This window comes from Lampetra fluviatilis, chromosome 2 (assembly GCF_964198595.1).
Source record: "Lampetra fluviatilis chromosome 2, kcLamFluv1.1, whole genome shotgun sequence".
Classification (NCBI taxonomy): Eukaryota; Metazoa; Chordata; class Hyperoartia; order Petromyzontiformes; family Petromyzontidae; genus Lampetra; species Lampetra fluviatilis.
In genome coordinates this window covers 14862384-14878173 of record NC_136276.1, presented here as the reverse complement: position 1 = coordinate 14878173, position 15790 = coordinate 14862384, and the positions used below count along the sequence as shown (strand labels likewise).

Sequence of the window (15790 nt, the reverse complement as noted above, 5' to 3'; positions counted from 1 at the left end):
CGTCGAGTTTGTAGCGCAGTGTGCTAACCACTGCACTACTGCTATGCACTATACACATACACAATGGGGCCAGTATTTTAGGTCTCGTTCAAACCATGATGCATACACACTGCATAGCTTTCGTACAGTATATAACCCAGTCTAAAATCGGGTTAGGTGAGCCATAGGTGCATGTTTTAATTATTTTCTGTGTTTTTTGTTGCGTTTCTAAAATAATTTCCAAGTCTCAAAAGTACTATCCAATATATGAAACATTCTTTTGACTTATATATTGTGCTTTTGTAAGAATTTTCGCACAGTATGCATGAATTTGATCCAAGACGTTTAAATTTTATTGTACAGCAAAAATTAATATACAGTATACATATCTTGGTGTATATTTTTTTTTACAAAGTACAGCAACGTGTACTACAACAACACATTTAATTGTATTTATTCCGGTCAACAAAAAACACCCACGTGAGAACACACCAGTGAAAAATCACTTTACTTTATGTTATTATAACATACATCAGAGGTACAAATTTGCCATCATATCCACACATTAACACAATAATAAATCAAACACTGCAATGAACTCTCGTAGGTTTAATCAATAAAAATATAATGCATGGCAACTTTGTGATGTATGGCACCATTAGTGACCACCTACATTGTGCTCTGTAAAGACAGAAACGGGCTCTTGTCCTTCCCCAAGATCGAGCCACGGTAGAAACGGAACTGCAACTCGCAACGAATACAGCCAAAGCCATTAAGCTTTCACGGATACATTGACACGAGTTACAACGTTGACATCAGCTACTGCAATTACTCATCCTGTTTGCTGCATTAAGTGATCAAATATTACATCAAACATGCAAGAGAACAACGTTCATGACATGTGCAGTGATGGTAACATACTAGCCTCTCTCAGCTGATGCATATGTAACCAGCTCAAGTCACTGCATGGCTGCAGGCTGACAGTGCAAGCAAACTCTGTAATAATTTATCGCACGCTTGCCACATCTAACACATGTCATCATCAGCGCGATCATTATCTTTATCATAAACTCTGTCTTAACAGCAATCAATGTACAAGATTGGGCATGCATTTTCTTTTCTATTCCAATTTTCAGTTCAAAATCAGTTTCAAAACATGTGAAATTGCCCTTATCTTTTCGTTGTTATTTTACCCACAAGGTGGATATAAACATTATATGCTGGCTGTTCAGTATGTGTCACCCCAGGGAGTAGATTAGAACTCATCTTATCCGTGGCGATGTGGAGGGCCGCAGGTGGGGGGCTATCGCAAGTCCCATTATCCGCAATGTTATCTGCAAATTTACTCCAATTATCCGTGAAAACGCACGTATAATTAGATGAATTTGCTGGAGAGACTGCTCTTACGTAAAATAAAATGCTGATAATCCAGTACAGCATACTGTGTAAGCAATGAATCTGAAGCGTTGCAACCATTATTATCGTGAAAAAGAAGTTGACTTGGGCTGGAACAACATGGCTACTGTAAAGACAATTGATGAACAAACTGAGTTATGGAAGAGGACTCTAACAAAACACCAACAAATCGATAGAAAACCAGAAGATGCAGTGATTAAATGAAGGCACCCAGGAGGGCATGTAACTGGAGGTGATGGTGTCAGCAATGCAAAGTTCGTAGAAGAGTGGATTGATAACGGTGGCAGCATCTTAAGAGCACCCACACCTATATGATGAAGCGCACACATTGATGCAAAATATTTTCCGTAAATGTCATTTTAAAACGAAAAGAACACCCACAGGTGTAAAGAAATGTCCAGAAATGCGATGGTTGAATTCGGCTGTACACGAAGCAATAAACAATGTTGAATTATAATTGATGGTTCAAATAAATTAAGTATGTACGCTTTCGTGACTGCAGGAATTCATATTCTTGGGTAAAGTCACGTAGATAGGTTCAAAGAAAATAAATGTTTTAATTATTTTCTTTGAACCTATCTACGTGACTTTACCGAAAGACCCAAGAATATAAGTATATACTGTCATGTAATAACTTGATTTAATTTGGTTGACGTTTGCTCTTTCAAGGTATCAACATTATTTATTATATAGTACGTAGCAATTTAATTTCCACGTACACCACAGTATTTTAGAGAATAACATGTGTACCTCAACACACCATGGTGACATTAATTTCCACATACTGTATAAGTTATTTACAACCAATTTACGAGTTTACAATAAATACGAGAGTACTATTATTTCATTTAAAAAATAACTCTATTTCAATGAAATTATTCACTGGGCTTACGTGGCAGCCAAAAGCACACACACCAAAGTTCACACTCCTTTCCATACCCAGACTTCTAAATGTAAAGATACTGCAGTTTATGGAATAACAAAAAAACAAATACCCATTACTAATTACAGACAGCTCGTCTAAAAGAAACGATGGCATTGTCGGGATGGGATTGGACTGGAGAAAAGCTTTTTTTTTTATGACAGTACAGTACAACAATTATATGTTCACTCATGCAGCTTTAATGACGAATGTATAAGTACATGTACAGACTGTTTGTCAATCCACTCCTGGACGAAGGTCTCCCCATGCCGTGCAGGCAAGGAGGGATATTTGACCATACTTCACCACACTGGTCAGTTGTGTGTTGGTGAGAGTGGGGGGTGTACAGAACAACATAGATTTCGCTGCACTGCCGAATTACAAGAGTACAGTACAGGATGGCTTAAATACTGGAAAATAAATGTTTTATGTACTTAATATGAATTCAACAAGAACTGTGCATTTTTATATCGGTTCTAAATAAATGATGAAATGTCATTTAAATAATTGGGCATGTACAGTGTATTTTTGACATAAACAGTGTCACTCGAAAAGCATTGCACAGTAAGCATGCTTTAAATAAACATTACTTTGATGGCTTAAATATTTGCTTAAACTGAGCTTAAAGTTCAGTACGGTGGTTGAAAAGATTCATACTTTATCTCGTTTAAGAATCTGTAAATACTCTTTAGTCTTTCAAATAATTTGGTTTAAAAATAACATATTTTGTTATGAACACATTAATTTCCAAAAACCTGGCATTTACATATGAAGCAAGTAGCAATTGATTGACAAAACATTCACACAATGTGGAATACCTTATCATAAACATAGCACATGTCTCCCATACAGTCAGGTGAAATTACCTACACATGTTTTTATTTACATATATTCTACATTAAAGATAATGGCACTGCAAAGGTCAAATATTTTCAAACCATGCTATAAATATTCCATAATTCACAGTCTCAAAATCACAACCTTGTTATACTCCTGGTTCATTTGAGGGTGATGAAATGTGAACACACCTTTGAACATGGTTTTCTTATTTTATGGAATTGCGTGATTCTAAGCCAAACTTGTGGGAATATATTAAGTTAATTTCATAATTAAATACCACTTAAACATTTTCAACAACAGATTGAATTAATATATTCGGTGCTTTTTCCTTAATATCTTTATAATGGCAGTACATTTGATCATAAAGTGAATTCCAGACCACCGGGTGCATTAAAACCTAAGCTCGAAGAATAACCAAACACATGACTAGCTTTTTTGACATTGAGGGGATTTGTAATCAGTCTGTGATTTATGTATCAACTTTTAATGCAAATATGAAGTTTGACATTTAATTGTTTCATGTAAATTGAAACTTCAATCAAAGCTTCAGAGCCATTTAAAATATTTACAATATGAAAAAATATCAAACAATACAATTGCGAAATCACGTTAAAAACATGTAGGTTGTATAAGTCAATTTAAAAAGTCAAAGTAATTTCTTGTTCGAATGAGCCTGTTAACAGGCATGAACCAAAGTCCCCATTCCTATGACAGGGTTGAGATTATCCATACATAATACTGTTGACTTCTCCACAAAGTGGTACAGTACTTATTTAATGATCTCGGATAGCTGATGGGCTGAGCCATTCCCCAACAAGGATTTGGATCTGCAACCGTCTGACTGCGAGCCACTCAATTTTCCCATGACCAACCTGGTCGTTAATTTTGTGCGTAAATATCTTCAATTAACAATGACTCTGGAGTAATTTGTCTCAAGAACATATACAATTACATTGCCGGAAGTCTAATGCACATCTCTTGTCTCTTGATTCCGAAATGTAGCAACGAATGTGGTTGATGATGGACATCCTGCCTTACAAATGCAGGGTGCAACAATGGGTGCATGGAAATGCTGTCATGTGTCAGGTCATGTATAGTGGGGCACAGAGACCCTATTGGATGGATGTTGAATATGGCTTGGCTGAGCGTGTTAGAAGCTGGGATGAAGTGCAAAGCAGGAGTTGCCACAATGGCTTGGTGCGGTGATAAAATTGCTGTCGGTGCAATAGAAATGCGTGCCACGTTTTGCTGAGGAATTGCGTGCAGTTGTCCCCAAGGCTGCATATGAAAGAAGGGCTGAATTTGGTGTATATGCCCATTGGAGATCGGAAACTGTGCTGTATAAATCAATGCCTGATGTTGCAAGAGGGTTTGATTCACGTTGGAAAAGGACGCTGCTATTGTTTGGGGCACTGGCGCCTGGTAGTAAACAGGATTGTGACAAGGTGCTTTGAGAAATTGCGGCTGGGTATTTGAAGTGATGTTCAGTCTGGGAAACAACTGTTGCTGAAAGTGTAGATGAGCCTCATGTCGCAAATGTCCACATTTTTCTGTTTCTTCAACTGTAAAGGAAATTGTGTCGGCAGAATATAAATGGCCATTCACGCTATGCTCTGCTTCCAGTGCTACCCTGTTATTTGTTTGGGCTATGGAGCATGGGAATGAGTTGTTTGCCATTGCCAAATTATGTGAGATTGCATTTTGAATGGTTTCCATTTGAGCAGGCTCATTTTCTAAACAAGGGTTGCAACTTCCAGCCCTGTTAGTTCCATCAGCAATGTAGGTATTCTTAGCTGGACTTAATTCAAGAGTATTTGTTACCCGGCATATACCGGGCTTGTTTGAAACGGTTGCTTTAGCGTCGGTCACGCTGCCACTCTGGGACACAATGACGTCTGGATTTACTTCTTTTGTTGTAAGTATACTCACATTCTGTGGAGTTCCAGTGGTCATTTCTTGTTCAGCAACGTGTTGGATCAAATACGATTTTCTGGACATATCGAAATCCAAATTGTCTGCACCATGTGAAAGAGTCTGTCCACAATTTTGTCTAGATACATCCATTAATGTAAATTGTGATTTGAGCATTGAGATTGTACATTTCTCATTTTCATTTGTATTATTGTGAGAATCCACATTTTTTGTCTGAATTGTCTCACAGCTTTCTTTTTCGATGAAGTCCTGGCTCTCACAATTTATCTGTGGCACGTGGACAGGCACGTTGGTGTTTTCCACGTACGGACCATCCACCTGAATGCTCTTCTTTTCGGACATTTTGTAAACTCCAAAATGGGAATGAGATTTGCTGTCATGAAGATAATGTTGTTTAAACAAGCTTTTCTTATTTACGCCGGTGTTCTTTAGATGATCATGACACAAACAGTTTTTTCTCACTTTAGAGGCAAGCTGTGTTTGCGTAGGACACTGACATGCGTGGCTGATACTGCTGGGCTCCTGGCAGCCCGAGTTACAAACATAGCTCAAACTCTCAACTGTGGCCGCGCCTTTTTGCTCGGTCCTATTGGCAGTGACGCAGCAATGCCGATTACGTTTGCTCCTCCAGAAATGGCTGCCGTAACATTCATTGGCGTCATGGTTTCCGTTTGATGTGTGGTGTTTCCTTCCGCATAAATTATTGCTGCATCGTACAGATGAGTTCGAGTAACTCACAGATTTGTAACTGCTCCTCCAGTTTCCTTGCAGCATTGAGCGAGGGCTGTCATGCAGAGAGTAGCTGGAGAATACAGAATGATGCATCATGCCATTGGGCCTCTGACAAATAACATCATCAAATCCTAATGCTGATCTACATGCAGAATCGTTGCATTTACTTTCCACCTCCCTAATGCTGTTATTACAGTTAATCTCAGCATTGTCGGTAGACTCCTTTGAATGAAAACTACAGACTATAGCCGTTTGATTTTGACTCTCAACTTTCTTCTGTGTGTTTTCCTCCAACTGTGATTCTGCTTTACTTACCTTTGATTTCACATAATGCTCCATTGATTTTGTATTCCTATTTCTGTGCTTGTATGCCCACCATTTTTTAGCAAAACCCGAATCCTTGTCTCTGCTCTCCCCCGGGAGTATGCATTTTCGATCAAATTTTCTTTTAAAATTGTTTTTCAGCTTTGAACGATTCTTTTCTTTCCAAAAACAATCTGAAAGTTCATTTTGTATCAAATTACCTCCCTCGTGCCACAAAGGGTGATTTTTGGCGCTGCTCGTTGTACCGTTTGTCTCAGAGTCCTGTATAACGTACGGCTCCGGATCTAGGCTGTGGCCATGTGTCGTTTCAAGGCAGAGTCCTGTCAGTTCGCACTTCTTGCTGTCCTGTCGAGTGTGCGCTTCAATACTGATGTCTGCCATGACAGATGGATGACATTGCTGACAATCGAAGGCTTGGCTTAACCTCATTTGCTCAGGAGGAGACTTCAAGGAAAGTGGATTACAGCTGAAAGAGAGAGATGGCTCTGTCTTGGTGAACTGTACAAGTTCTGTTGGCCACTGCAATGTGGCGGATTCGTCTGCATTAGTCACAGGAAAAAACATCTCTGGTATTTTTTTCGACGCTTCCTCCAGAAGGCAGTTCTTGTTGGGGAAAAGTTGATCAGCGTCTAAATCCCGTGGGGCGCCAGCTTTATGGCTTTCTGTCGGAGCTTGTTTTCGATGCACATTTTTGTTTCTGGCAGGATCATTATTATAATCAACTGTTTGTTTGATGGAATTTGAACCACTGCTTAAAATGTTATCTTTAGTTTTGTCTGTCAAATGTTCCTTTATTTTGATAATTTGCTCTGACGACGCCTTGGTAATATTCTTAACAGACAATGTATTCTGTATGTTTGATGCCGTTGAAGAGCTCAAGACTTGTCGCTTCTCTGTACACAGGTGTGCGGTTTCTTTTTGGCATTTTTCCACGGAATTTTTCTTTCTTTCTGACTTTGCAAACGTGTGATCCTCAGTTATATTTAATCTGCTTCCAGTTTTAATATCCGCTTTCACCAGCCCAGGCACTGATGTGAGTCTGCCATTGTTTGCAAGCATCCTCACACCCCTATTTCCGACGACCTCCTCTGTATCTTCGCTAAACACGGCTGCCGACGATTCCAATTTCGCGTTAACTTTTCGAGCAAACGAGAAGGAGAGGCCGACCCTGTGCGCAGAGACCGCGGGGCAGCGCGTGACAGATCTCAGCAGCGGAGAATCTGGCACCCGCAAGCCCTGAACTGCGCCCTTTGATCCGCTCGCAGAATCATTCGTGGCTGAATCTCCCTTTCCTCCGAGGGCACGGGGTTCCGCCGTCTCGTCAGTGCAGCCGGTCCCTTGCGTGCCCCCAGCTGCTCGCGACTCGCCCTGCAGGACCGTCTCCTTGCCTGGTTGTCTGCACTGGGCGGCAGAGTCGCTCCCAGGGATACTGCAGGTTGATAACAACAACGGCAGCCGCAGCAGCAATGAAATGTCACCGCACGTACACGACGCGCCTGGGTCAATCGTCAGTCTTAGCACGACTTGAGTACGCGAGCGCTGATTGTGTCTTGTTTTTGCGCTGTATTTAAGGCAGACAAGCCATCTTGGTGGAGGTAGGGGGGCATTCATATTGTTGTTTACAAATGTACAGAAGTAAAGAAATTATGGTCGAATCGCATAACTCGCCGTTTAGAGACTATATGAACACGTTTTTAAATTGGACCGTTATATGTGAAGTCTTCTAACTGTTAATACAATCAAACAACAAAGACCTATATACTGAAGACAAAAAAAACACGTTATCCAATTAGCAATTTAATACAATGTGAATTTATAGAGAATCTATTCATAGCGATATCTGTCGTAAAGATAATTTCATCTGCAAATTGAATCATTCTCCTGTGATGAAAACAGACAATGCAAATGTTAGAAGGCCCCTGTGGTTATGCTGGCAATATCTAATTTGAATACATCTGCGCGCCAGGGTGTGTGCATACGCATTATGAACACAGCAGTTCAGTCTGATAAAGCGTCAACTCTTTTCCTCCTCCGTGGCAGCAAAATAGTTTTATTTGGCATTAAAGTTACTCTTTTTTTTTAAACCAACGTGTGTATAAACTCAGAAGGAAAACTATTTAATACAAGCTTCTTTACCCGTGCTAGTGTAGTGTGTTATTACAGAGGCGCACACACTATTGTTTGAGGCAACGCGTTTTAAAAAAACAACCTCACTAATCACTGAGTTAAGTGTGGCTATACGATACTCTTTGGTTCTTTCGGTAAAGTCACGTAGGTATAAAATAAAATAAATTAAATCACGACGTTTCGGGCGCAACACAAGCGTCCGTCATCAGGTGGGACAACCACAGCAATAAAACAATTGGTGAAGTGGGCAAAAGGGCTGCTGTAACAAAAGGCTATATAGGTGGAGCCAGAGGGGGGAGGAGCCAGGGAGGAGAGATAGAGAGGGGGGTGTGGGGTAGGGGAGCGCTGCCAAGTGAGGCGCTGCTGGAAGGGATTAAATGGCGAGCACGGCAAAATGCCGGGAGGGGGGGGGGGGAGAAGTGGGCGGGGCTGGGAGTGGGAGGCTGAAGACTGGAGATGCGGATATGAAGGCAACACCATGAAGCAGTTAAGGTTTTACCTGGTTAATGACATCCTTCCAATGATTGCTCAGTTTGTACCCATCATCTCGGTTGAAGTTGTGTCTGTGTTTATATAACTGGATGGCTTCATGAACAAACCTTTGATAGTAGCCCGAAGGTTTGCAGAGTACCTTGGTCTCGACAAAAAACAATATCATGAAAGCCCACAGCGTTATAGCAATGGTCAGCCACGGCGGAGGTATTAGTTCTGCCGTGTTTCAGATCTGACTGGTGCTCGCGAACACAGTCCGAGATATGTTTTTTTGTTTCCCCAATGTAACACCCACCACAGGTGCAACTTAATTTGTAGACTCCAGGATATTGCATGTCAGGAATGACATCCTTCACAGATGGGATTAGATCACGGATTTTGTGTACTGTACTGAATCGGACCTGGATCTTGAGTTTGTTTAAGATTTTGGAATTTTTTTTGGTAACGCCTGCTATGTATGGTAACGTGATGGTTTTGATCGGCGTCTCAGGGGGTTGTTTTTATTTAGCAACTATTAAAGATAAAATGCATTTGAAAATTTCAAAGGGTAACTTATGCAAACACTGATAAAAACAAATTCAGAGATAGAATGATTAGTAAGTTTGGCATTGGAGTGAAGAATAATAGAAGTGAGCATCTGCTCATGTTTGCAGCCAGCAAGCTGATTGGGATACAAAAATATATATTGTATTTATCACCAGACCCAAAATTTGTAGTTTCCCTCTGAAGTAGAAACAAACAATCTTTACAATTATGACATAAATACATTTCTGTGTTTATAAATTAGATTTTACACCAAATGAACACTGATCCACTTTCACATTAAGAATAAAATAAAGTGTAAGTTCAATTTCAATATGGTTACAAAAATGTGTTACAACCTTGACTAACAAAATGTATTACAAAACTTTAATTCAACCACTTTTACGGAGTGCATTGAGTTTTATCTCAGAAAATGCTTATTGTTGCCTAACAGAGGAGTAATATTATTTGGTTCTTTCGGTAAAGTCACATAGAAAAATAAGAATAAAGTGAATTAAAAAAATATAAAATAAAAACCATGACGTTTCGATCGCGACACAAGCGGTCGTCATCAGGAAAATGGGGGTAAGCCACTAAAAGGCAAACTGTTTATAAAGGTTTAAAATGGGCGTAGCCCAAGTGTCAGCAGCATGGGCAGGGCAGCTAATGTTAATGTAAGTGAAGGGAGTGGTCGACAACGATGGTGCTGGTGGTGGGTTTCCACCAATTAAAGGCTGCCAGGTAAAGGTTTAACATGGGCGTAGCTCAGGTGTCGCAGCAACGGCGAGGCAGCTAATGTTAATGTAAGTGGAGTAATGTTTCAACCTGCATAATGTGTGTAAGAGGAGTAATGTAGCAACCTGCAGAATGTGTGGTAGCATGGGTGATTGATTCTGCTTACATGATAGTTTCCATTTTACCGGGTCACTTAAATGGAAATAAAATGGGCAAATCATTCCCAGAATGTGAAGTCAAAGACCAATTGGTGACATCTATAATATATTCTAAATTCACAGGATCCCAATTGAAACAAGGTATTATTATTATTAGGCCAAAGATAATCATAGCCAGGCAGAGGGCATAATAACCTATATAAGACATAACTGTTGAATTTCGGTGGCATTTGTTCATTAGATTAATAACTGTCGATTCAATAACCCAATTGTGTATAATATTAAATCAGTGACGGGCTGTTCACAATTAAGTTTTTTCTCACCCTCCAGAGTCTAGAAAAAAATGCTAATTTGCATATTATGTCACTAATGCTATCATGCGATCATATGGTTATGCATTATTTGCATGCGAATATTGTATGCAGTTTTTTTTAACACAACAGGTGAAACAAGAATGCTTTTTTCTTTGTGTAAATACGATTAATTATATTAACTCTTGATCACGTGCAAAAAACATAGGCCTAATTCACACGCAAGATAAAAAATAACTTTACCCTAATTTTAGGCACAAAACCATCTAATTTCTGCTCCTCCTTGCCTGTATTGCTGACAATCGGCAGAAAAGGTTTCCGGGAAAACAGGTGAATCAGGCCACGTGTGTCCGGCGTTGCATCCTGCATATGGCAAGGCGTTTGAGCGGCCACGTAGATGCTGCTTGGAACCATGAGAGAAGACACACGAAGCTGCGGGCTATCGCGCGGGTGATCTGCAGCTGAGGTGGCTAGTTGCGAGGATGTGCTCACCAGCGCAGCTGTTTGATTTCCGCCAGGCAATGCACACGCCGAAGGGCTCGTCCCCGCCGTCTCTCCTCCCTTCGAGAGCGAGAGAGGACATTCCGCGCAAACTCCCGCTGCTTCAGCTCCTTCAGCCTCTGTGGTGGGGACAGAGGCACGACAAGCAGAGCTTTTGCCTCTAGAGTTTCAGAAGTGCACTTCCAGGGAACAAGGGATTATGTTATCTATCATGGTAAGAGAAACACATTCCAAGTAATTCTACAATAAATGTTTACCAAGGTGTAAACTGCATACAAGTGCACCTTATATAAACAAGATTCAAATTAAAGAACACATCCTTATGCTATATAACAATTGTATGTAACGTATTGTTTGTCCATTTAATCAAATGTTATTGATGAACGTGTTGGATTTATTTTAAAAAAATAGTTAATTGCACCGGGTAGTATAATTATAGGGGGAGGCCGAGGACAACTTCTGATATAAGCACACCATTTCAGATATTGGCCCAGCATGCCTTGCTGCCAAGGAGGGAGACTACTGGACATCTGTGAAAACGAGTTTTAAAGCTCATCGGATTCTTCCAGTATAAATAAACGGCTTTTCCTTTTCTTTAATAAGTGAGTCGCTATATGGAGTGGAGCATTGTGCACAGTCAGTCGCCAGCGAGGCTGTAACGGACCTGCTTGTGTGCGTGGTCGTAAGAGTTAATGTGGTTGTCGAACTCGCGGTGCTTGTAGTACTGCTTGTCACACAGCTTGCAGTAAAAGTTGGCCTTTAGATCCTCAAGGGCCTTTGTGACCCCTTGCTCCTCACCCCGCTCCTGCAAAACGGAGACGGCACTGGATTACAGGAGCAAGCATTTATGTTGAAGTGACCCCGGCGGCTCAGAGGTCGGAGTGCCGTGTTGACATCTGACCCGCCCCTACTGGACATCCGTGAAAAAAGAGCGTTAGAACTCATCGGGTTTCTCCAGGATGAATAAAGATTATGATTATGAGATCCTAGGTATGAATGCAGGCACCCAACAGCCTGTAATTAAACAGGGTACCTAAGTGTATTGAGATGATGGTCTCAGGCGGTCACCAATGACTGCACTCAAAAACACATTCCTGCGGAGGGAGCTGGTAGGAACGTTGGGTTGCTCGGTCAATGGCCAGAATCAACGGCGGCGTGGTGTATTCCGCAAATATGCCTGACTGTGAGGGCGGGCACAAGCCGGCGTAAGTAGGTTATGACCAGCCCCTCCCCACCCAGCCCCACCCCTCCCACCCCCCACCCAGCCCCACCCTCCCCACCCAGCCCTTCCCCACCCTCCCCTCTCCACCCAGCCCCACCTCTCCCATTTTTGGATGCTCGACGGACGGACACAATAATCCCCTGTGGGCTGGTGGAACCAGGTGGTTCCTACCAGTAAAACCATCACATTCAATTTGGTGCTGCACTTTGGTTAAATTCCAGCACTCAGAATTCAAATATCAGTTTGACTGTCATGGACATTGCCCTCAGAGTGTTTCCCTGTACTACGTGGACAATAAGTAACTTTGAAGTGACCTCAGAGGTAGCCATGTAATAGCCATTTCTGTGATCTGCTCCCTAACATGTAGGGTTGCATTGCCCTACGAGAGGTCTGAATGGATTCGCGACGATAATCGGGATAGGACTGGAACAAAAAATACAACATTTTTTTTTTAAAGAAAAAATAATGAAGGAGAAGAATGAATGCGTCCGAAGAATATAACACATCGCCTTAGATCATTTACGCACGTGCAAAAGCAACATACGGAATTCCTAACTTCCAATAGGATGAAGTATTTTTTTTACTAATTCAAATAATGATGTACAACCCCTTTGTTAATTCACCTTGGGGGGGGGGGATAAAGGACTCCCCACGTTATATCAGTCACGATGGTCAGTGTGGGTTGGTAAAGGGGGGTGCATCACAGGCTCGGTTCAGATATCATTGACCACTGATTTTAGCTATGGCCAGGAATCATACTTAGATGTCTGTCATGCGACTTCCAACAAATGCAGTGCTGTATAATAATATAACCAAAATATTTTTTACAGCTCTTCGTTAAACTCCAAATATACGAAAACACGCCCACTGTCAATAGTGGGGGTTTATTGACCATACTTCACCACACTTGTCAGTGCGGGTAGGTGAATGGTGGGGAGCACAGGATCAATTCAGTTATCGCTCGTCACTGATGTTAGTCATGCCTGGGGATCGATTTCAGGCTACTGGGTTCATAGTACGACTTCACCACCCTGCATACCCTCTTCCCGCAGCAGTATAGTATCAAACTCATTGAATCCTCCATAAAAAAAACACACTTGCAAACTTTTACTGGAAATGTCCATCAAACAGTGCAGTGCTGAGACACATCTCAAATAAAAGACAATATCGAAGCAATACAGAATGTGGTAAAACCTTGCTGCTTGGGATACGTTTTAAAACCTGATATTTTTAGTTGTTGTTCGAATATTGGCAGGAAGCACGAGCAGTCCATCCACAAGACGCTCCCTAGAGAGCCGCGTGCAGGTCGACACGGTGAGCAAGTGGCAACCAGCAGCCCTGCACGGTTGCCAACACATCAATCGTGCATACTCTTTTTTTTCTTCCAGAAATGTACATGAATAAAACATTACATTCTTGTAGAATATAATGCAGATTCATGTTTAATAAAAGGAAGGAAAAAAATACTGAATTAAACATGTATAATAGATAACGGCACGAAAACTTACTTGTGTGGCATTGAGTTTTGTTTAATGATCGGGAGTTTGTTGTGTTGGAAACGCACAGCGGGCATTTCGACGGCAGCGTGCCGTCTGCGCTGCAGCACAACTGTCAACGCATGTACTTTGTACCGTGTTTACTTTGCGTGATAAGCGTTGCACACGTATCACAGTCATGGGTATACTGTTGTTTACCAGTTTGTGACTTCTTCTTGGTTCTTTCGGTAAAGTCACGTAGAAGGGAAATAATAAAATAATAAAAACTTAAGATAAAAAAATACAATTCTCACGACGTTTCGGCCACAACGCAAGCAGCCGTCCTCAGGTGAAGAACATGTCTGTCGGAAAGACAACGTCGTGAGAATTGTATTTTATTATGTTTTATTTTTATTATTGTATTATTTCCCTTCTATGTGACTTTACCGATAGAACCAAGAAGATGAATCCCTGCAGTCACGAAAGCTTTAAATCGAAATTTAGTTTGTGACTTTATAGAAAAAAAAACTCTGCACAGATATATATTCAGATTTGTCTTGGCAAGCTCGGGGACAATTTCATGAGAGTAAAGCATTTTATTTTCAAGTTGTATGCTTCCATTTGTAAATATACCCTGGATAATGGTTAAACATCGTATGCATAGAAAGAGGAGCCCAAGATGTATGATACTGCATTAAAGCAGCGAGCCATTCATTATGAAGTTTTCCATCACATCAACTTTTTGATACAATGGAGAGCCACGCTGCTAAACTCCACCGTGAATTTCTGTTGACTTCCAATGGCAGTGGGGGAAAGGAATGGTATGCAACACATAGCTTAGTGTGGAATTTATTGTGCTTCACAGTGCCTCTGAGTGTTTCCAGATAGGCTCAGTGAGATGCTTCCCGAAGGGACATTACCATAGCGTTTAATGGGCTTGTCAACAGAAACACTAGTTTAACACATAAACACCCCCCCCCCAATCCATCCCTGCTGATCTCCAGAGTGCTCTAGATCTTAACAGCAGAAGAGCCCACCCCTCCCGCTGCCCTCTTTCCCGATTGATTTCAGGAGTTACAACAAAAACTGTGTGCAGTACTCCACCAGTGCGTAGATTCTCCAATGCTATTCTACATTCACAACTACCTGCCACCACACTGCGTGAGTTATGCAGCCCTCTCTCCATTTCCATAACACTGTATTGACCTTTCACTTTTTGCATCTCAGTGCCGAGTGCAGGGCAGGTTTGACATGAGTAATGCTGTTATTATTGTAATCCACCAGTGATAAATAATCGCTTTGTCCGTAAGCAGGTGGGAACATGTAAAGGAGGCCAAAGCTGTTTATTTGCGAACTCATGACTCAAACGCTGGGAAGACAACATGCTGCCAAGTAATTACTTCCATAGAGACTAGCGCCACTTCGGAGAATAATATTCCAATGGCTGGCATGACCACAGAGGCCTTGGGGTTTCAACGATTCAACAAAAGAGAATACATTACAACGCCTAGCGAGGCAGATTTGGTCTCGGCCATAACATGTGCTCACTGCAGCCTTGCTGTTATTCATATTCCACGCACACCTAAACACAAAGTCAAATATTCCCGTAAAGCCTTTAACAGACTGTTGGGAGAAGTGCAGTTAGCAAGCAACTATGAAGACCGACATGGCACACGAGGGGGGTGGGGTTGGGTAGCACCACGCCCGGCCGCCTTTGTCTCCCAAGAGGCGATGTTTACGCACCCGCACGAAGTAGTCAATTGAGGCCGAGTCGACCTAGGGGAGGCCCAGGGATCAGTTCAAATATTTGCCGCTGGTCGTGAGCGGGAATCTAACTCAGGTCGTCGGGTTTATTGCGCAGTGAGTTAACCACTGCTCCACCACTGCACATAAACATACACACACTATCCACAAGCATGTACTTATGTTCATAGTTTTAAATGACACATATTCGCATTAACATGTGTTTAGAAGAGTAGTCTTCACGTATTGAAGACATAACAGCATATTGCTCTCTGTGTTTATGTTTCTAAGGCTAATTTGTATTTATTGTACTATAACAACAAATGGACTGAAATGAGAACAAAAGTGTTGTGAAGCAA

General features: G+C 41.4%; 1 protein-coding gene across 1 annotated transcript in view; it reads right to left on the bottom strand.

Annotated features, from left to right (window-relative positions):
- Positions 1-5637: 5637 nt before the first annotated feature.
- The window catches only part of ZNF804A (zinc finger protein 804A), a 105025-nt gene continuing 94872 nt past the window's right edge, over positions 5638-15790 (bottom strand). Inside the window, exons 2-5 of the mRNA XM_078864602.1 lie at positions 11656-11796; positions 10983-11110; positions 6346-7574; positions 5638-5675 (exon numbers count right to left, since the gene is read on the bottom strand). Of these exons, the coding sequence (XP_078720728.1) occupies positions 5638-5675; positions 6346-7574; positions 10983-11110; positions 11656-11796 (1536 nt within the window). The remainder of the gene's footprint in view (positions 5676-6345; positions 7575-10982; positions 11111-11655; positions 11797-15790) is intronic.